Source organism: Chionomys nivalis, chromosome 22 (genome assembly GCF_950005125.1).
Source record: "Chionomys nivalis chromosome 22, mChiNiv1.1, whole genome shotgun sequence".
In the NCBI taxonomy this organism is placed as follows: Eukaryota; Metazoa; Chordata; class Mammalia; order Rodentia; family Cricetidae; genus Chionomys; species Chionomys nivalis.
Window position 1 is genome coordinate 10,899,330 of NC_080107.1, and position 21,263 is coordinate 10,920,592.

The following is a 21,263-nucleotide window of genomic DNA, read 5'->3' on the forward strand; positions in this document are numbered from 1 at the left end:
ATCTCAAGTTAAAAAAAAAAATCCAGAAACCCTGTCCCAAGAAAGAGCTCAGAGGAAGGGCAGAAGCAGCTAGGCTGTGTGTCTGGCTGGGGACCTCCGGGGCTGGTGCCCCAGCACACTCTGAAGGCCACTATTCTCGCTTCCTTCTGTTCATTACTCGACTCCAGCTAGATCTGACGCTGTTTAGTTTATTCAGGTTCTTATATAGCCCACCTGGGAACAAATTCTAGCGCCTGTCTCTAACCTTTAAGTCTGGGGAAACTGGGTGAGCATGTTTAGGATCCCCGAGACTGCTCCTTGCTGTGGCCACTGCTCCTCGTCTCCTCTCACGGCAGCTTTGTCTATGTGTTCTTTCTCACGCTGTTGCGGGTGTCTATGTGTCCTTTCTCACGCTGTTGCGGGTGTCTATGTGTCCTTTCTCAAGCTGTTGAGCTGTTTTCAAAAATCAGCTCATTCTATTAGGAGAGAATTGGGCACTGAAGGCTCTGTATCAAGGGCATGGGGTCCAGCCAGTCTCAGGTCCTTCCTCGTGGGGCAGGGCCTCACTCCCTATGGCCGTCCTTCCCGCATTCTCAAATTGGCTTTCAGCTGATAGAAACTCTAAGGAACTCTTTGTTGTTCATTTGTTTTATTATTGCTGAGGTCTCGTCTCATGTAATGTTAGCCTCGAAGGCGCTCCATAAATATTTCTCAAAAAAGACTTTATCTCTAAGACAGCAAGCGGCAACAATAATTAAAAATCAGCATCACCCCTATTTATGCACAGAGAACGCATCGTTCCAAGCCTCTTTTATGTGTCAGCTTTAGGAAGGAAACCGTATCCCTGAAATCAATGTTATAGTATTTTTGTGCAGTCATGCAAATGTTCGGCTGTTGTATTTCAGAAGAAGATATATATATATATATATATATATATATATATATATATATATATCCCAGTCTTGCCACTTTTAAAAAAGATATCTCTTGTTCTCAGCAGTCAAATTTAAAGCCAACTAGAAACTGAAGTGAGGATAAAAGGAGGCAGCTGCTCATCAAATACCTGAGCATAAACTCCTTCCCCTTAGAAATACCGGCTCTAGGCAGAGGAGACGTTGAAAGCAAGTATTATAAACAAAGAAAACTTGGGCCTCGTAGGGAAAAGGGAGGGAGCCACGCAGAGACATGCACCATGCTGTCCCTTGTTAGCTGGTGGCCCGCAAAGCACTTTCTTTAAACGAAGTTTTCTGGAGCTTAAAAAACGCAAGATACAACCTACTAAGCACCCGTGGCGTTTTATTCTTTAATCCACAACGGTGTTACCAGCAGCAATAATGTGTGCAAGGCAGCCCATAATTTCTTAGCAAAACTGATGCCAATAAAGCCAAGGCAAGGTTCTAAAGCGTACTCTAATAGGCGGTTGAAAGTTTCCTGACAATACTGCGTTTAGACAGAGTCAAGCCATGCAGTGCTTTACAGTTAAGGCTTCAATGCACTTAAAAAGCAAAACAAAAGAGCCCTCAGCCTTCAGTGGATGGGCTCTAGGGACAGGCTACATTCTCGCTCCTGCTCCCACCGGCCCTGGGTGCCGCATCCAGACTCGCCCCTTTACTGGTTAAGTCCACAGGACTCACTCACAAGAGTGAGGTACCTTTTTAGTATCCTGTGACAGTCTTATGCACGGCAATGCAGTTCTGACCTTGGCATTCCTGGGATTACCAAGGGCATTTTTGGAAAGGGGTAAATCTGTAATATTTAGATGCATTCTCTTTTTGGGGAGGTGAGGGGGGGTGTCTCAGATTGCGTCTCCATAGGAACTGGAGATAGAGACAATTTCTCTTATTCTTTAGACATGAGATGGCATCTTGCAATCTATCACAGGCTGTTCAATGGAGGTTAAGACTTGTCTAGATACGAAAGGTCTTTGAGGAGCACAAAGTGACGGACGTTGAACTTTTTCCTTGATAGATTTGTCAATCACTTTATTTTAATCTCTCATTCCTTGTGATTTGAAGTGGATAAAAACTGCCCACTTGAAAATTCTGGAAAATCCAATCCTAAGCTTTTCTTGCTTTCTGAAAGTAATTCTTACTTAAAATCTAGAAGAATGATGAAACGCGATCTCAAATTTAACCAACAGCTTAAACTCAAGGTTAGAAGATAAAGACCCAGGGCTCCTCTGGGCTTGGGAGAGAGCAAGGATCTTTCTAAGGTAAAGCAAGCAGGCTTCCTGTCCCAGGAGAAGCCTTTGCCCCATTTTATGCCGCTCATAATCATAGCACTAAATTAATAAGGAATATTAATGCTCGTCATCACTGTCAGCAGCAGGCCGGCTCGATCTTAGAAAGCAAATGTGGCTAAGTTCTGACACACCCAGACATTCCTGGCTGCCCTGCCATTCCAGTTATTCATTGCTGAACAGCAGCGTTCCAACAGCGTGTAAAGACCCTAACAGATGGCCCAGCAACACAGCAGATTGTACTCTAGTAACTTTAATGTACAAATGCTCCGAGAGAATACCAGTTAAGGAAAGATCCAGAAGGAGGGATTTCCCTCTTAAATAGGCTTTTCCTTTAAATATGTGGTGTTTTGGTGTTTTATACACTTTACGACCAGTGCAGGCCTTCAATTCTCAGGAGCAGGGCAGGGAAGAGCTAGAGGTGGGAGGATTAGGCATGCTGCCATGCTTAGCCAGGCTTGCGAGTGCTGCAGGGAGCCACTAGGTGGCGTACTCACCGGGGTGTTGGACTGCTCGGTCAGTTTCTGTTCCCACATCTTCAAGCGTCTCTCTCGTTCTTTGAGCTCCTGCTCTTTAAAGCTGAGGTCTCGCTCTAGTTTCTTCAGCCTCTCCAGGGTGGCCTCAATCTCGCACCTGTGGAGAGGTAACTCAGTGAGTCTCCACTGCTGGTGGGACTGGGGACACTCAGTGGGCCTATCGGAGTGCTAACCAGATGAAAAGCTAAGGTGTGGGCTTGGAAATTGGCCAGGAACCAACCAGAGAAGCAGGACTCTTTAGCCTTCAAAATCAACAGGCAGTTTCTAGTTGGGAAAAAAACCAAAAACTCAAAGCATTTCAACAAAGCATTGAAGAGAGATTGGGAACTACGTAGCCCAAGCCGGGAGCTGGCATTGTGTGCTGGTCATTTAGTACCTGCTTGTGGTTTATGAAGCTTTACAACTCACAAGGCATCGTCTCACGGTCTCTCATCTTACTTCTACAACAGCCCCAAGAAATGGGTACCAATCTGTGAACCGGATGGGTGAGTTACTGGGCAAGCATTCTTGCCTATGAAGGGGCTCAGCAAGGCTGCTTAACCTAGCAGTTTCTTTGGCTGTAGGGGCAATGGTTATAAGATGCCAGGGTTCTAAGGTGCTTCATCCTGAGAATTCCTGTGCCTGCTTGTTGAAAACAATGAAACATGGGTGCCTACGACTCTACCTTAGAGCAAGTGTATGAATTGCTCGCTGGCAAAGACTTGACTTTTTCCACTATTATCAAGCACAGGTAGGGTTTTTTTTCTTTCTATTTTTCTTTTATTGAAAATTGACATTTCTCCATCTGGGCAGTGGTGGTTCACACCTTTAATCCTGGCACCCCAGAGACAGAGGCAGGAGAATCTCTTTGAGTTTGAGGTCAACCTGGTCTACAGAACTAATTCCAGGACAGCCAGTGCTACCAGAGAGAAACCCTGACTTGAAAAATAAAACAAAAAGTCATTTTTTTTCCTACAATATTCTCTGATTATGGTTTCCCCTCCCCAATACCTCTGAGATCTCTCTTGCCCATCCAATTCCAAACTCTTTTTGTCTCTCCTTAGAAAACAACCAGGAATTGAAAGAATAACTATAAAAATAGAATAAGATAAAACAAAAACACACAAACTAGAATAGGAGAAAACAAACAGAAGAAAAAAGGCCAAAGAAAAAGCACAAGAAACATATACAGATGCAGACATACAAGTCTGTACACATAGGAATCCCAAGCAAATAAGTTTTATAATCTAGCAAGCATGAGATACTTCAGTCCAGGAAACTTCTGCATTTCTTTTAGACTCTATAATCTTAAAGAAAGTTCCTTCCCTCAGGTCCGGGCCACTTAGGATACTGTGCCCAGTAACAGAAACTGTTCTTTACAGAAACTGAAACTGGCAAGAGGCTTCAGCAGGAACGTTCCCTCCTTCAGGGCTGTCACAATGTGAATGTCTAAATTTATGCCCTGAGAACTGGAAGTTCTCTCCCTTGGGTTTCTGAAGAGCTTGCACACAAGCCGTGAGCCAAAGGAGAGATGGAAGGGCTGGGGCGGGGCGGTGGTGCAGAGATGCCTGCAAAGGAAGCCAGGAAGCCTGAAGGACACACCTCTGATGTCCTGAGAGGACTCTCCCGTGGGCTGCTGAGACAACACCGCTCTACACACTACATTGTCACGGCGAGACCTTGGGTGTGGAAGGAAAGGCAGGGCCCCCAAAGCTCAGCTGAGCAAAACCTGCCCCGCATTTCCAGGGAAAGTCAGAAGAAGTGGACACGTTACTCCACTCCTTAGGCATGAAAAGTGAGTCGCCCAGCTCACGGGGAAGCCTGGAGGAGGGTATGCATTGGAACCAAACCGTCCTTTCCCTGCCTGTAGGGAAAGTCCTTCACTGGGGCCGTTGACAAAGCACGGAGGGACACTGAGGTCACAGTACAGTTCCAAGAACAGCCATGAGAGCAGAATCTTTCAGAATTATGACTTTACCATAAAATCCAATATTTCTGAAAGACATCTCAACTGGGAGGATAACCTTCCGCAGTGCTGCAGGCCCGGCTTCCTGGCACTGCGCCCTCTGGAATGCCAGGAGAGTGGCCCACGCCCATGGGCATGAGAAGGCATCACCCCCTCGTGGAGTCCTTTGTTCTGAACGGGTGCATCACTGCCGTGGATGCGTTGATATACAACCCTTCCACCTCTAAAACCTCAGTCAGTAAAAACCGCTTCTCTAACACCAAACCCAGCCAAGGTTGATTTCAGCTAGTATCAATTTTCCCTTCCCAGGAAATGAACTGCAATTATTCTTCTCTAGTTAGACAGTTTTACTGGGAAATCATGGGTCAGTCTGAAAAACTACCCATATGGCTTGTAGATTACACGGTGAGAAGTGTATTCGAGTTGTGCTAAGGAACACGTAATGGGTCCTAATACGCACACGGCGAAGATCTCTGCTTTTTGTTCACAAAAGGCATACCACACCAACAGTACTTTGGCCACCAAGGAAAAACAAACAACAAAGTGTTCTGCTAACAGGCAAAACCCGAATTCTCCATTCCAAACCCTCAGTTCATTCATGTATATTACTGCAGGCTTGTAGAGTCATATGAGGTGAACAACCGGAAGCAGGAGCGTCGGGACGCAGGCTCTGCTCCGACTGCTTGGACGTCAAGGGGAAGGACAGCCAAGGAATTGATGAACTGAATCTCATGCTCACTCTTTCCTTACACAGTTTGAGTGACTTATAGTAAGCTAGTTTTACAGAGGATTTTTAGAATCATTTAATTTTCTAAATTGGGCGTTTTGTCTGCCTGCGTGGAGAGAAAGTTTGAGCTGGAGGCCATCATCTGCGTGTATCCCAGCATGCCTGGACTTACACGTCTCTGTGGCTCCCATTTGCTGAAAGTCTTTGGACCCTGACGAACGTTAGGGCAAAGGAAGTGGTAGCACAAATGTCCTCTCCTTTGACCGCCCGGTAATCTGAGAGCCTACAGCATTTCTTTTTGGCATGCGGTACGCTGGATGTCAGCTTTTTGACTCGATTGATAACCTAAAATGATCACACCCTGCAATTTGCTTCTGAGCTAAAAAGAAATCAGGTGAAAAGAACCGTGGCAGCGGGCGTGACCGAGGGCCGCAGTCCAGTGTCACAGCGCATGCGCCTCATTCCACCGGGGTACAGTATAAATTCAGGCGAGTTACCCAGGCTGTTGAGGCCTCAGGTAGATGTTAGCTCCTGGGATCTGGTTAGGGTTGCTATGGAGATTAAGAAAGATAACCCAGATGGAGTGTGGGCATCTGGGGGAGCATGACAAACAATAACTCTTATCAGTGTTACAGCCATCATCCCCCAGGCTTTAACCCATTGCCAAGTTCGTTTACCTGAGCTTGAGGCTCTGCTGCCTCCAACTATTGACAACTCAAGTGAGGCTCACACTCTCTGTCAGCTCCTGAGAGGCCCCTGAGGAAGCCCCTCGAGAAATGGGGCCCTCTTACTGATCAGGGCACCCTCCCCCCATTCTTAACTACCTATTCTCTTAATTTCCCACCTTGAAGTGTGGGGTTTGTTCGCGTGTGTTTGTTGTTGAGATGCAGTTCTGCTATATTACCCAGGCTGCGCATGAACTGACTCTCTTTGAGTAGGAAGGTCTCTAGACATGGACTGCTCTAGCTGGCCTTCACCTTGAAGTAGTTTAATCATTCAATTAATTCAGGCTTAATGTAGAAGTAAAAAAAAAAAAAAGGCAAATAGAAAACTACCATTACCCAGTGATTCACTCTCTCTGACACATTTTCTAATGTGCATACACATTAATATGCACTGGTTTTATTTTGAAAATTCTATCATTTTGAATAACTGAGACCGTAGCCTCCATTTTATGCCCATTTCTCAGATCCACTGATCAGAACTCATGGGCGGGCTGCATCATTCTGGGTGAGGAGACACTGTTTTTCCAAAGCCATTCTTTTCTAAAACAAAGTTCCATCTTCAGCTTTGGCATTCTGAACGGGGCTGTCTGAACATCACCCATACACCCCGCCAGAGCTTTCCCATTGGTTTGCTCTGCAATGACGTCATAACTACGGCAGAGCACTGGGCAAAGCTTTCGAACATTTTTTAGGGCGTCTAACTGTACCACACATGAGTGCGAAAGTTTGAAACTCTGATAAATGAGCTGTTCTCCCTTATATTTCATTGTTTGCTGAGTGAGGTTGATTATTTTCACATGCCTATTTGCCACTTGACCTCTTTTTAAATTAGGTTAGGTTAGCATGCAAAAGAATGAATTTCATCACAGTATCTTCATACATGAGTCACTGTACTTGTTCTTACGGTCCCACCACCCACTGTCCTCCTCTGTGCTCCAACCATCCCAGCTAGCGGCCACTTCTGCCCACTTGTCACAGGTACACTTGTTGCCTTTTCTATTTCCCACCTCCCTCAAAATCCTTCAGCCCTGCCGTGAACCTTTTTCTTTTCAGTTCAGCAGCCCACACATATACAAATATAAAAATAGACATATAATTTTATCTTGTGTTTGTGTGTGTGTGGTGTTGTGGTTTACCATCTGTTCTTGTGAGCTTGCACATGTGTGTGTGTGCGTGTGTATAAGTGGGAGGTTGATGTTAGGTATCTTCCTCAGTCTCTCTCACTTTAATTTTTCGTGCTAGGGTCTCTCATTGAACTTGAAACCCACAGACTTGCCTAGGCTGGCTGGCCAGTGTGCATCAGGGATTGCCTGTCTTTGGCTGCCCAGCAGGGAGAGGGGTTATAGACACATCCTACCGAGCCACTTTACACACACACACACACACACACACACACACACACCACCTGCATGCACTTATATGTTCTGCCTATAGAGAAAACGTGAATCGGTCAGTCATTTTCACTTAACACAGTGATTTCCAGTTCTATTCATTTTCCTTTACAGTTGCATGGAATTTCCTTTATCCACTCATCTGCTGGTGGGCACCAGGCAGGTAACGGTCCCTGGCTATTGTGTACAGTGCAGTGGATATCCAAGTGTCTTAGTGCTGTGTTATTCTGACCTTTGGGGGTTGTTGTGCTTTGAATAAGAATAATGCCCACAGCTAGGCAGTGGTGACATGTGCTTTTAATCCCAGCACTCATGAGGCAGAGGCAGGTAGATCTCTGAGTTCAAGGCTAGCCTGGACTACAGAACAAGTTCCAGAACAGCAAGGGCTACACAGAGAAACCTTGTCTCAAAGAAAACAAAAGCCAAAAAAAAAAAAAAAAAAAAGAAAGAAAGAAAAAGAAAAGAAAGGTTCCCATAGGCTCCTATTTTAATGCTTAGCCATCAGGGAGTGGCATTGTTTGAAAAGGATTAGGAGGTGTGGCCTCATTGGAGGAAGTGTATCACTGGGGATTGGTTTTGAGGCCTCAAAAGTCCAAGCCAGGAGCTGGAGTTACAGTCTGCTCTGAGCCTCCTGATGTGGGTGCTGGAAACTAACTGCAGTTCTCTGAAAGAGCAGTAAATGTTCTTAGCCCCTGAGCCATCTTTTCAGCAGCATGAATTTACTATTTCTAAATGAATTGATAAATATATTATAATTTTTCAGTTCTATTTTATGTAATAAATACTATCATATATGATTCATTTAGTCAAAGATTTTTTTTGGAGTCCCCATAATTTTTTAAGAGTGAAATGGAGATGTGTGAGAGATGGCTCTCTGGGCAGGGGTATTTGCTGGAGAAGCATGAGGACCGGGGCTGGGATCCTGGCACACGCACACAAAGCAGGGGGTGGCCGTGTTTGTCTACAGCCCCAGTGCTGTCTCTGCTGGCTAGAGACAGGAGGGTGACTGGGACTTGCTGCCCACGGCCTAGCTCCGGTTTCAAGGAAAAGGAAAGAGTAAGATAGAGAGGGTCACTCAACATCCTCCTTCTGTTTCTGTACACGTGTGTGCACTTGTGCCTGCACACACCCATGCATACAACCTCCCCATGCTCACACACACACAAACAGTGAACTGGAGTCCTAGGCACCAGTCGAGAAGCTCTAGTCTACCACACAGTGGAAGAAAGTTATAGAGGGGTGCCATTTCTCTTGCAAAATTAGGTGGGTACTGGTTTTGGATTTAGGAAATTTCAATTCTTTTTTTTCAGGAAATTTACTAACTTTGTTTTCTTTCTTGGCGCACTTAAAGAAGCCTATCTCCGACACACTAATACTCACAGGCTTAAAATTCTGCTAATCCTTTGGATAACACATCAAATAGCATTTCCTCAGGGAACCCCTGCATTATACACCCAGATCGGAGGATCAGATTTCACTGCAAATGCTCTATTAGCCATGGCTTCTCTGTCCTATGGCTTACCACACACAATGCGGATGGTTATCAGTGTTCTTATGTCTAGCATTGTAACATGGATGCTTCTGAGGCTGCAACTGGAGAATGCCACACATCTGGGGACATTGTACACATGACTGCAGCCCAGCACCTAGGGAAGTAGCAGCCTCTCCTGCACCAGAAGTTTCAGGAATGTGATCGGAAGCACTGTGCCCAGGCAAATGCACCGGGTACGAGAGCGGTGTTCCCCGTGTCACAAGCACCACGCTCCCTGCCTGCCTACCTGCTTTCTTTCCCTGCTGCCTCGCTTCCTTCCTTCCCCATACGTTTCCTGAGCAATTGCTATTGGACAAGATGGAGATAGAAATACAACAAACAGTTTGCCTTTTCAACCCTCCAGCGGCGAAGCACATCAACACCATGATCTCAGAGCCCGGTGGCACTGACATGACCAGGGAGTGGGTCGGGGTTGCTCCCTTGCAGGTGAGCTAGGTCAGTAGTTATCTAGATGGCTAATGGGAGCTGGGGGGAGGGGCAGGAGGCATGTGCAGTCGAAACAGGGTGGCTATAAAAAGGAGACCGCATTGCAGAGGTTCTGGAAGAGAGAAATGTGCCTTCGTGGGGGGACCAAAAGCCCGAGACTCTGGGCATGCTCAAGATAATGGGGTCTTCTGAAGGGCGGGCGTTTCCGTCTTTGTCTGAAAAGCAATGGAGCCCACATACGGAGTTTGAGGGGGAGTGATATGATTACACGTGCACTGACCTGTCACCATGGGAAACAATGTCTCACCGGGGTTTTGTTATTTTAGACCAGGAAAAAAAAAAAGCCCTGAGCTCTGGATTAGAGCTCGCTGCATTAATTTTGTATTGCCAAGAAAAATTCATGAAAGCGACTTGTATTAGGCAGTTATTTCAAAGGAATGAAAATAAGTAATGTCATTGTAAAATATCAATCAAATCGAAAGCCCAGGGTAATGTGTGCTGACTGGCAGGAGTCAAGATCCAGAGGCTCGCCATGAGCACGCAGTACTGACTTAGCACCAGCAGGTGGCGTAGGGCATTGCGTTACCGCCAGAGATAGCAGGAGCAGGGATGAAGTTACTTCAGATCTCTGCTGAGTCAGGGGAGGAACGGCGTCCAGCTCCCAAACAGGCTATTTATATTCCCTGCGTCATTCGGTCTAGTCCAACTGTTTCATCTTGGATTTACTTTTTCCACTTACACAATACAAATCTCTCTTTACTGATTTGTTTAGCTAGGATTTATAACATCTAACGTGCTTTTTACAGGTTCCCCACTCCCTGCACTAACAAATACAGTGCATGGCAAGGCTATCAGGATACATACCTATTTCTTTTAATTTTTTTCTTTTTCTGGGCAGAGGCTAAAGCTTCCTAACACAGAACGTTTACAAAGAAGGTTCTGGAAATGCCCTTTGCTTCAGAGTATGTGATTCGACACTCTTCCCAAACACTTAGATGCATGCTATTTAAGAAAACAAACACAGAGAAACTCTTGCTTCCTTATGCATGAAAGGTAAATCTTAGCCTGCGCCCAGCCCCGGTAGTGCTTAGAAATCAGGACTGTCCATCAGCTATCCGGTCTCATCACTGAAGCCGTGGGCGGGGACTCGCGCCGCACGGGAGCTACCCACCTCCATTCGGCCTTGTTGTGCAGGAACGAGTTACACTGGTCGGGAAGGTTCGTATCGTTGGACATAGACTCCAGGATCGAAATGATTTGCTTGAACGATGGCCGTTTCTGAAGAAGAGAAAAAGGAACCACCGTGAGACTTAAAGGAAACGGGAGGAAGGAGCGGAGCCACAACCGAGGAAACCACGGCCGGGCTCCCTCTTAGCGTTTCTAGCCATCAGATCACACAGGTGTAGGGAGCCGAGTTCTTCATCTGCGGTGAATTATCCATAGGATAGATATGTGGATTTATTATTTTAACCACAGGGCATCAGAGTAATGAGTACTCTTTTGTAGGTAAGAAGAGAGGGACCAAGTCCTTCTTTGAGAGATGACCAAGAACTCTGATTTAAAAAAAAAATCTTAAGTCACCAGAGACCTATCTATGTGGGAGAGATAGTAAAAACTTAACTGGATTATGCATTTTGAATGTTCTGCTATTTACTACGCAAATGTTTCCATCTTTTGCCTGTTTTTTTTTTTTTTTTTTTTTTTTTTTTTTTTTTTTTTTGTAAAATGGGTGTGGGCAGGCAGTATCTGCTTACCGACCTAATGGAACTAATAAAATTTCCCAAATCAATTGGTCTGAAAAAAAATCTTAACGTCATAATAACATCATGGTTCTTTGGGTTTATCCCACACTGAAGCCTGCTTTGGTCCAGGATGCTACCAGGCTGTAGGCAGAAGTGGAAAGGCATGCTCCACCTGTCTCTAACAGGCACTGTCTACGCTCACCTCTCTCCGCTCCAGCCAAGGCTGAGACAAAAGGTTAAAACAAAAATGGAGAAAGATAATAAAAGGATGAAGCACATTCTCTCCTCACCGAGCCTCATAATTACACCATTTCAGAGCAAATTACAGCTACAGCAATTAAAACACGCATTTTAATTTAGGAGCACAAAAACAGGAAGGAACAATGTTGAGGTGGCTTGCTCTCAGGACCTGGGTGCCTCTGACATTATTAAGAAAAGCACTTTCCCGTAACTCAGAAATACAAAGCTAGGATATTTACTGACTTCTGCCTTGTTTGTTTTAGGGGAAGGCACACAGGTGTGTGCATCCACAATGCTGTGTGTGTGTGTGTGTAGAAATCATGCATAGTCAAATGTTACCGACGAACAAAGGAACGTGCTTTAAATAGGACGCAGGAAAAGAAGCCAATGTTCTTAAACTCTGTTCCTGTCTTCATGTCTTCCACCATGTGTCAGGTTTTAAATGGAAAAAGAAAGAAGTGTAACTGCTTAAGAACTGATTATAAACACAGGCGACATAGGATTTTCATTTTGCAAGAAAAAAGTAGCAACGGAAGCTAATGGTTCCTGTCTTTAAAGAAACAAACAAAACAGAATCACCAATCCTGGTCTCACGGATCCCAGGCTAGCCTCCAACTGTGCCTGAGGGTGACTCTGAACTCCTGACCTTTCTTCCACCTCCCAAATGCTGGGCTGTGAGACACACCTAGCTCATATAGTGCAGGGGACTGAACCCAGGGCCTTGTGCATACGAGGCAAACGTTCTACCAACTGGGCTACAACCCCAGTCCACCTAATGAACCTTTAAAGACTTGTTTCCCCCTACATGTAAGTATTTTTAAAATAAAATTAAACTCCTTCATATTCAGATCTCAAGCATCCCCTTAAAAAAGTCATTACTGGGATAAGCATTAACCTCTACCCCCAGCCGGCTGCCGTGGGACATTCCCGTAGTCCTAGCTATTTGGGAGGCTGAGGCTGGAGGATTACTGGAGCCCAGGAGTTCAGCAATGGACACAGTTCCTCAGTGATGATTTAGATGTGCTGGCTGCAGAACACAGCACGGTGCTGGGGACCTGTGGCTCCTCCTCTGAAGGGCTTAGCTACAACGAGGACCACTTATCCCACTTAGGAGTGTCTTCACTTCTTACGTCTCTATTGGCTATTTCCATTTCATACATCGGGCATCTGGTTCAGAAAGGCATACGTTATCCAGCGTGACACAGGAGCTGGTCACAGAACTTAAACCTCCACTCTAATCTCACAGGGTACGATAACAACTCCTCCCTGCTTATCAGCTCCAGAGATGTCATTTTAAGACAAATCAATACTCATCTTTCTTTTCTTATTTTCATTCATACACACACACATACAATTTAATTTTTGAGGTAGGTTTTGATTATCCCAGGCCAGTCTTGGACTTACTATGTAGACTTCTAATCCTCTGCCTCTGCTTCCCCAGTGCTGGGATTGCAGGCATGACCAACCACACTTGCTTTATGCAGGGCTGGGGTTTGAACCCAGAGTTCAAACCTTTGTGCATATTAGATAAGCACTCCACCAAACTGAGTTACATTTCCAACTCCAACAAACAATTTTGAGCATACGATATAGGCGACCAGGATGCTCTGTCATTTATACAACTCCACGTTTTTCCTACATCTCTCTCTTCTTCACTGCAGAAGAACACCAGCCCCACAGGGAAACTGCATAGTGTAATCTGTGTTAACGCTCTGAAGTCTAAGGACTGAAAATGGGAATAAACTGCTTTAACCAACTCCTGCTCTCCATTTCCCATAGGACGGCACCAACTTTGAGCCGTAACATGAAAATAAACCTCTCAGAAAATTTACGGTGGTCTGGCTTCTGCATCTACTTTCTATTTCTGCAAAGTGCCACAGGAACTCGTGTGTGTGTGTGTGTGTGTGTGTGTGTGTGTGTGTGGTGTTCCTACATGTACACACACACATTCCCTCAATCCATTTAGCAAGAAAGGCTAGGACTACACAAGCTAGGGTAGCAACCCAGACTGATTCTGGGTTCGCTGTCCAATCAAATCAAATGCAATGGCCTGCAGTACTTCTTATCAGAATAAGATGTCAAAAACTTAGGAAACAAAAAAATTAGTTTCAGGCTTCTTTTATACTTCATGTGACTGGAACACAGGGTTCTTCTGGTCCTGAAAAAGGCTCTACTTGCTACATGTTAAAGACAAGCCAGTTTCATAGGCTCTGCTTTGGGCCTAGTTCCCTGTGGCATATTAAAATGTAAGTGTACATTCTTAGGATTTTAACTAATACAGTACGAACTTTTTTGACTGAGAAACTAAATCATACTAAAATGTTTCCAATCTAGCAATCTGGTTGCACTAATCTAATTCAATGCAAATAATTTGAGGTGAAATTTCTAATTAAGCACAGGTAAGATTTCAGCGCTACTGAAATCACTGTATATGTTTTAACAGACACAAAAGCTAAACAGCATAGGTTTGAAAATAAACGTGTAAACATCTGCTTACAGCTTAACCTAAGTAGTGGTAAAGTGTACATTTCTTCTAATGCTTAATGCAACACTGCATTCTGAAAAAAAAAAATCACACACTGGAAATAAGAGGGTCTAATCAGGGCTAGGGCAGAACACTCAACTTCTTTGCCAGCATACTAATAAAAATAGTAACAACGCAAACGACGCATTCTTTTTTTTTTTTTTTTTTTTTTTTGGTTTTTCGAGACAGGGTTTCTCTGTGGTTTTGGAGCCTGTCCTGGAACTAGCTCTGTAGACCAGGCTGGTCTCGAACTCACAGAGATCTGCCTGCCTCTGCCTCCCAAGTGCTGGGATTAAAGGCGTGCGCCACCACCGCCCGGCAAACGTCGCATTCTTTAAGAAAAAATAATACTAAGGTATATAGGACTCCACTTGCAAGGAGGCTGCGGAAAGTCTGAAAAGCTGCAGTGGAAGCTGGAAGCTGCAGGACACCGGGGCCAAGGCAGGCTGTACATGGCTGCGGAGCCCAGCAACTGAATCTTCCCAGAATGGAAGCAGGGCACATGTGGGAGGCTTCCCGACCATGGCGGGCTGCTGCAGTACCACTGTGTCTTATCTCTTTAGGGATAGTATGCCGGAAACACTCTGCATACATCAACATGAATTCTGCCCACATAGCCAGTTTGTCTCTAAGCCATTTCCGCCAAAGAAGCCCATTGCCCTGGAACAGACTTCAGTCACCAGTGTTTGTTCTTAGGGCTCTCAGTGGGAATGAGTATAAATTGAGGAAGAATTCCATACTTTTTAGGTTCCTTTGTTTTTTTTTTTTTTAAGGCCTCTATTTCTGAATCAGTTGTCATATCTGTCTCCATGAAAAAAAAACTAAATAAATTTGAATTAAGAATTTTGCTTCTCTCTTGAATTTGATCTCTCAATTGTTTTAATATTTAATCTGTGAGACTCTTACAAAGTTTAAAATGACCTTTATTATGAAAATCTAAGCACGCAAAAAGCAATGTCTCTATATTCTATGACTGGGCTTCAAAACTTATCGCTTCCAGTCATATTTAACAGTATTGCTGTCCGTGGACCTTCACTTGCTTTTGAAGCAAAGCCAGGACCAGCTATCATTTTATCCATGACTATTTCCATATGCATCCAAGAGTATCTTCTTAAAGCTGATCTTTGTGGGGAAAAGACATTAGCTACCCATGCTTACAAATGACAACCGCACGAAGGCCTAGGATTGGAATTTCTTCAGTTTTATTGTGACGGCCCGGGAAGATACACTAGGATTCTAATAAAGTATAGCTTCTGCCTGCTTCTCTGCTAGACAGAAAGGCAGTGGAGTCGACACTAAGAGCCACGGCAGACTGTCTGGGTTCACATCCAGCCCCACCAGGGCCCCAGGCTATGGGGCCTTGACTCATCTTTAACCTGTGTGTGCCTGGGCTCTCCATCTGTGAGCCGAGGGTGAGGTGAGCTCAGTTCCTCTATCCAAGAGTTAGCAGAAAGTGCTCGAGTACTGTGTTAGCTGGTCTTACGAGGCACAATGAACAAAATTGTCTTTTGAGTCAAGAACGCCAAGGAGTTCCTGTTAAAAGGAGGAGGAGTCAATGATAATCACTTGCTCCAGAAGTCCAGCTGTGGAGGTGTCACCATGGGGCTTCTGGGGCTGCAGGCTCGGCAGTTCCCTGCTGCTGTGTAAGGCTTTTGGCTACCCCAAGTTTTCAAAACCCCAAAGCGAACAGGTAAAACTTCAGAAGTTTGAACAATAGCACAAGTACCTTGGCATCGGCTTCCCAACACTGATGTAACAGTTCAGCAAAGCTCCTGGGGCAGCTGCTCGGAATGGTTAATCTCTACACAGAGAAAGCAAACAGAAGAAGAAACAAGGCTTTACTCTTCAGGACAAGGAAGCACCCTTTGCAGGATCATCAAAGAACTAATCTAGAAGCACAAACAAGACACAGGATCTAAAGCATCCCTGGATTCATAGATGACAGGAGGATTCACGCACAGATTTGTCCTGTCCAATCTCCGAAGGACCCCACTTGCCCACATGGAAATCATGGACGATGGAAAGGTCAGGTTCGTCATTAAAAAGAAACTACAGCTGGAGAGGGGCAAGCTGGAACATAATGCTATACCATCTAACACCACCAATTTATTGCTCTGTTTTTATAGGCGACTTGTGATTCCAGCTTACCAGCCTGGTAACTAGGAAACAAGTTGAGTTTTGGCAATAGGTGTGAAGCTCTGAAAACATCTTTGGCACAGAAGATCACTCCGCATTCGGGAACTGGTAATTCTGAATGTGTCATTCAGAATGCATGATTCATTGTGGCTCTACCTTCGCGAGGATCAATGCTTCTCTCACATCCCACAGTTCTGGTTCTCATAGACCATGGCACGTCCCTATTCCCAGAAGAATTTTTGTTTTCAAAGGCTTGAGGGGCCAATAACTCAGTGACAGCGACAGAAGGGCCTGGCATGTATGAGGTACAGAGTTTGCTCCTCCATGCTATGAAAATCAATGATGACTAGACGTCCTTCAATATACCATAAAGTACCATATAATCAAGGACTCTCTTGCAAGCCATCAAATTGCAAATGTTCCACGTGGGTCTACATTAGCCTAGTAAACAAAATGAAGTTTATAATTTTCTGGACTTGGCCTCAAACTGAGTTACAAATAAACAGAAATATTTGTGAGCAGTTTCCAGATGCACCAGACTTCCCAAGAGTGCAACACCCACACACGAAAAATCAAAGGGCAGTGATCTTTGCATTATTCATAACCTAACTACGATTTTAAGGACTGTCACTAGCAACAGAGCAGGTCTTGGAACTAAGTCATTAGCACCGCTTACTCTATCAGGCAGCCACTCATGGCCATTTCCGCACAAGGCTCAGCACCTTACATGGCCCCATCATCTTGTCTAGCAAGATCTTGCCTGAGCATGTGTGCACTGCAGGATTTCCATTTATTCTTCGCATTACAGAGTTACACTGACTTGAAGCATGACGCCTGTGGGCGAGCTGAGGCTTTCTGGCTTTTTTTTTCAGCAGAGCAAGTTTATAACTTTAGTTGTTAGGAAGAGAGCCCTGGGTTGGAGACGTATCAGTGGCAGAGCAATGGGCGTTCAGGAAGCCCCGGACTGCATCTCCAGTACAGAGTGTATATGTGTGTGTGTGTGTGTGTGTGTGTGTGTGTATGTGTGCATGCATGTGCGGGTGTCTGTGTTTGTGCAGTGGGTGCTAGATGTGGTGGGGTGGAGAGAGAGCTGGGCAGCGGTAAAGCACTAAGGCTTAGGATTACACACAATCTTCACACCGAAATAGAGTTAACGGGACAGAGCAGTCCTCACCAAATCAAAACTACGTCAAGTCTTTCAAACTTGTAGTCGTTTGGCCTCACGAAACAGAACAATATGTTTCAACTGTTATTTCACTGTGTTGTGCACTGCACATTTTTGACAGAGATGTTGCTTAAACAACAGAAGAAGGTTGGGAGGTTGGAATGAATAAAGTCAGACTGCAGTGGCAAGCATTTACCTGCATGCACTCTGTATAAACAGAGTGGGTTTCAGAGGAACACACCTCAGCACAGCCTAACCTCAGTGGTTGGTTACCAAGGAAGCCACTGTCAACAGACTTGGGTGTCCTTTGCTCCTCTTTTCTTACTGAGAAGCCTTTTTAGACACGACATTTCAAACATCACACACAGAAAAAAGTAATTTTTGATCTCTAATACTATCAAGTATTAGCTAATCACAGACCCAGACACGTTGATGTAAGGGATTTCTTGGGTGTATTAAAAAGTACTTTCAAATAGAATCTGAAGTATTTATGTCCTGATCACACAACTTTAATGCAATCCTAATGATTCCAAACATCCCAAAATGACCAGATACTATATGGTAGCATTACTTACAGCTTAGATGTTTTGGAATAAAGGTTTCACATTTATAAGAAGAGTACCTCCTAACTTAGATTAACCAAATTAGGTGCGGGCACTTTAAAAAAAATATTTTTTGCATCATTTTACACATAAGATGTGAAAACATCTACGTTTTTATTTTTCTGAAGTTCAAGAGTAGTAAATGAAAATTTAAGTTTAAAAAATTTGTAGATAAATATATTTTAATTAATTAATTGTGTGAGTGTGAATGTGGGTGAGCATCTGTGCATGTACAAACACATAGCTGTGCTGTGGTGTGCACGTGGAGGTGAGGAGACAGTTTGAGGAAGTAGTCTCTCTTTTACCATGTGGGTCCCAGGAATTGAACTTAGGTTGTCATGTGTGGTAGCAAATATCTTTACTTGCTGGTCCCAATGAAATTTTTAGTTTTATTAAGATTTTTTTACACTAATTAATTTGCTATTTACAACAAAACACATTTTATACAAGAATCCAAGTGTTTATAAACGTAGAAATTATACCCTAAAATTTTCTGAAGGCCCACTGATTTTCATGGAAATCCTATATTAAAAACTGTGTCTTCCCTATATTAAAAACCGTGTCTTAGTAATGCTCTCTTATGCTCACATCTTCTGTAAGGTTCACTGCTTACTTTGTAAGGCATAACAAGGGTTTATGAGTCTATTTCTAATAGAAGTTAACGTCAGGGAAAATGATGAGTCAAAAGCCTTATCCATAAGGTTAGAGGCAAAGATCCTCAGATACGATGTTAGCATGATTGTCATACAGATAAGATGGGAAGGTTCTGTGTGGAGGAAGAGATTACAGGAGGACTGCCACCTGGGGAAGAGTGCTGTCCCCATCCTCACTGCCCAGCTCGGTGCCACTGCAGCCATATAAGGGATTAGCAGTGGGGAAGCTGGGAACACTGGATTCTCTGTAATATTTTTACAGACTCTTAGGAGTCCATAATTATTTCAAAATAAAAAGCTCTTTAAAAAAGCAGCCCTACTAATTGGCTGCAGATGTTACAGAATGACTCGGCAGATCACACTGTCAATTTCTCCTTGGCAGTTTAAACGCCATTCTTATTTAAATAAAGACGTGAAAATATGGGAACCTTTCTCCAACCCAATAACTGAAAGTATTCAACAGTAAAGATAAAAAAATTATTGGAGGCTGAAGAGGTTTTATGAGTTACGTTTCTTGAGGTCTCGGGTTTGTTCTTAAGTGAACTCAATCTCTGGGAATTGCCTTAACACTGTGTGAGCAGAATTTTGGATAGTCAGTGCCTGTAAGGATGAAGAAACCTTCTGGAATGGTAACACTGGAAATCCCATCTAGGCTTAATTTCCACATTGTTTTTTCTTTGACAAGTAAGTGCTGTGCAGATAATTATCCTTAATTCAACCGGTTTTTCTTCAATTCATTGGCAAGCTGAGAGAACTTCTGTCACCATGTGGGTTCTCTCAACTTCCTACTTCAGTTAATGAACAGATCAGGAAGTCTTTGAGTCTCCGTCATCGCAGCACACCACGGTATGTCCCACGGGATCAGTAGGGGACAGAAGGCAGTGGCTTCCTGCATGTGATGCTATGGAGTTCTGAGGGGTGTTGGTAGGGGTGCCCCAACACTCAGGCAGGACAGAGGCTGCCATTCCCTTGCCCTTTAAACACCCAATGCTTTGGAAATGCTTTGGACTGGACCTATTCTGCTTTTCTCTAGACTGAAAAAAAATATTGTGAAATACTAATTATTCTGTCAACTTTGGAGGACATGGGTGACTCTCTAAACTCCTTTCCTAATCTATCCTGTGCGGTGTAGAAATTGCTTCCAGGTCAGCTGAAGGCCAATGCTCTCTTCATTTGGATTCATCAACCTGAACGAAATACTCAACCATCTCTCTGGCAAAAGATACAGAACAGTGGATCCTCGCGTCCCAAACCATTAGTTATCCCGTGTGAGTTATCTTAACCGAACAGCACGTGGAAATAATGATCATCTAATTAAAACCTAACAGCTCTTGTGAAGCAATGAGGGAGGCCTGGTCTTACGTGGAAGTCCTTCCATCCCCTAGCCTGGCAGCCTCTCCCACCAAATTTGGCCACCGCAATGTGTCGCCCTTTCCCAATGAGTCGGGAGGACAAATGAGTCAAATAGCTTGGGATCTGGGAGACAGAATCTTGGTTTCTCCTGGTCAACAGTGGCTTTCTGATTAACCTAGCATACTCTGTAGTCACTCAGGGTATAGATCAATCCAGTTCTGCTAACATGCTAAAAGGGGGCTTTCTTTAAATATTCTTCTGGAGAATATTTTCCTTTGTGGTCTCTCTCAGCCTTTGTATACAGCTATGGAAATGAAGAAGTTCTGGGAAATCAGTTACTTTGCCTGGCAAGCACCAGCGTGCACGGCCGCAACACCATCTAAGTTCTCCTCACGCCGTGAGATGGGATGCTGCGTCCTTATGCTGAGCGATTTCCATGGCTGTGCGTTTCAGCGACAATTTGAAACCTTTCAAAATGTAGTTGCTCTCTTTGATATGGATGTGGCGTGTCCTCTGATGTAGGCTCATAGGTCCAACTAGCTGAAAGCCTCAATTTGTGGGAAGAAGAAAAGCGAGGCCGGGGACACAGCACAAACGGTGTTTACGCCACTGAAGTCCCTTTGAAATGGAACGACTCTGCATGAAGAAGCCAGCACTTGCACCACTGCCTCGCCAATTCCAGTGAGGAGCTCATCTTCAATGTAGTGCTCAACGTAGGTGGCAAAACTGTAATTTTTCCCCTTTTTGAAACTATTTTTTCTTCTTTTATTTTTGAAATTCTCATCTAAGCGACAGTTTCTTGTACTATAGTGACTCCTGCTGGGAGAGGTAAGTTGAAGTAGCTGAAGTCTCTTACAGATATATCAACTCCCGGCCAGTAAAAAAGATGTCCTAAACGCAGGAGATGCAGTTAAACTGTTCCCCTACCTTGGACGCAATGGCTTCTTTCATCACTAAGAACAAACCCCCCGGTTTTACAATTGAGACTGAGAAACTAGTACAGTACTTGTACAATTTTTGATCTACAGCATCACGACGTGAAGCTGCAACAATTAGATGTAAAGGGTCCATTCATGAGGAATAACATCACTTTGACCCTTTGTGTTAGCTCCTACTGCTAATCTTTCCATAAGCGTGAACTTACTTTCAATTTGAAGAAGATGAAAAAGTCTTTTGCAAAACCCCAATACTGTTTTCTGATCTATGCACCTGAATGGAGAAACGGAGTCTTACCTCGTTTTTTTCCACTACAAGCCAAGCTACTTGCAATCCTTCCAAACCTTTAAAGGGGACCTCCCTTGTTAGCATCTCCCAGAGAACCTAGAACA

General features: G+C 44.2%; 1 protein-coding gene across 3 annotated transcripts in view; it reads right to left on the reverse strand.

The window, feature by feature from the left end:
• The window catches only part of Map3k20 (mitogen-activated protein kinase kinase kinase 20), a 152,254-nt gene that overhangs the window by 42,016 nt on the left and 88,975 nt on the right, over positions 1 to 21,263 (reverse strand). For all 3 annotated transcript variants that reach the window (XM_057754947.1, XM_057754945.1, XM_057754946.1), the window contains exons 8-11: positions 21,169 to 21,255; positions 15,753 to 15,827; positions 10,692 to 10,798; positions 2,716 to 2,851 (exon numbers count right to left, since the gene is read on the reverse strand). In XM_057754947.1, the coding sequence (XP_057610930.1) occupies positions 2,716 to 2,851; positions 10,692 to 10,798; positions 15,753 to 15,827; positions 21,169 to 21,255 (405 nt within the window). The remainder of the gene's footprint in view (positions 1 to 2,715; positions 2,852 to 10,691; positions 10,799 to 15,752; positions 15,828 to 21,168; positions 21,256 to 21,263) is intronic.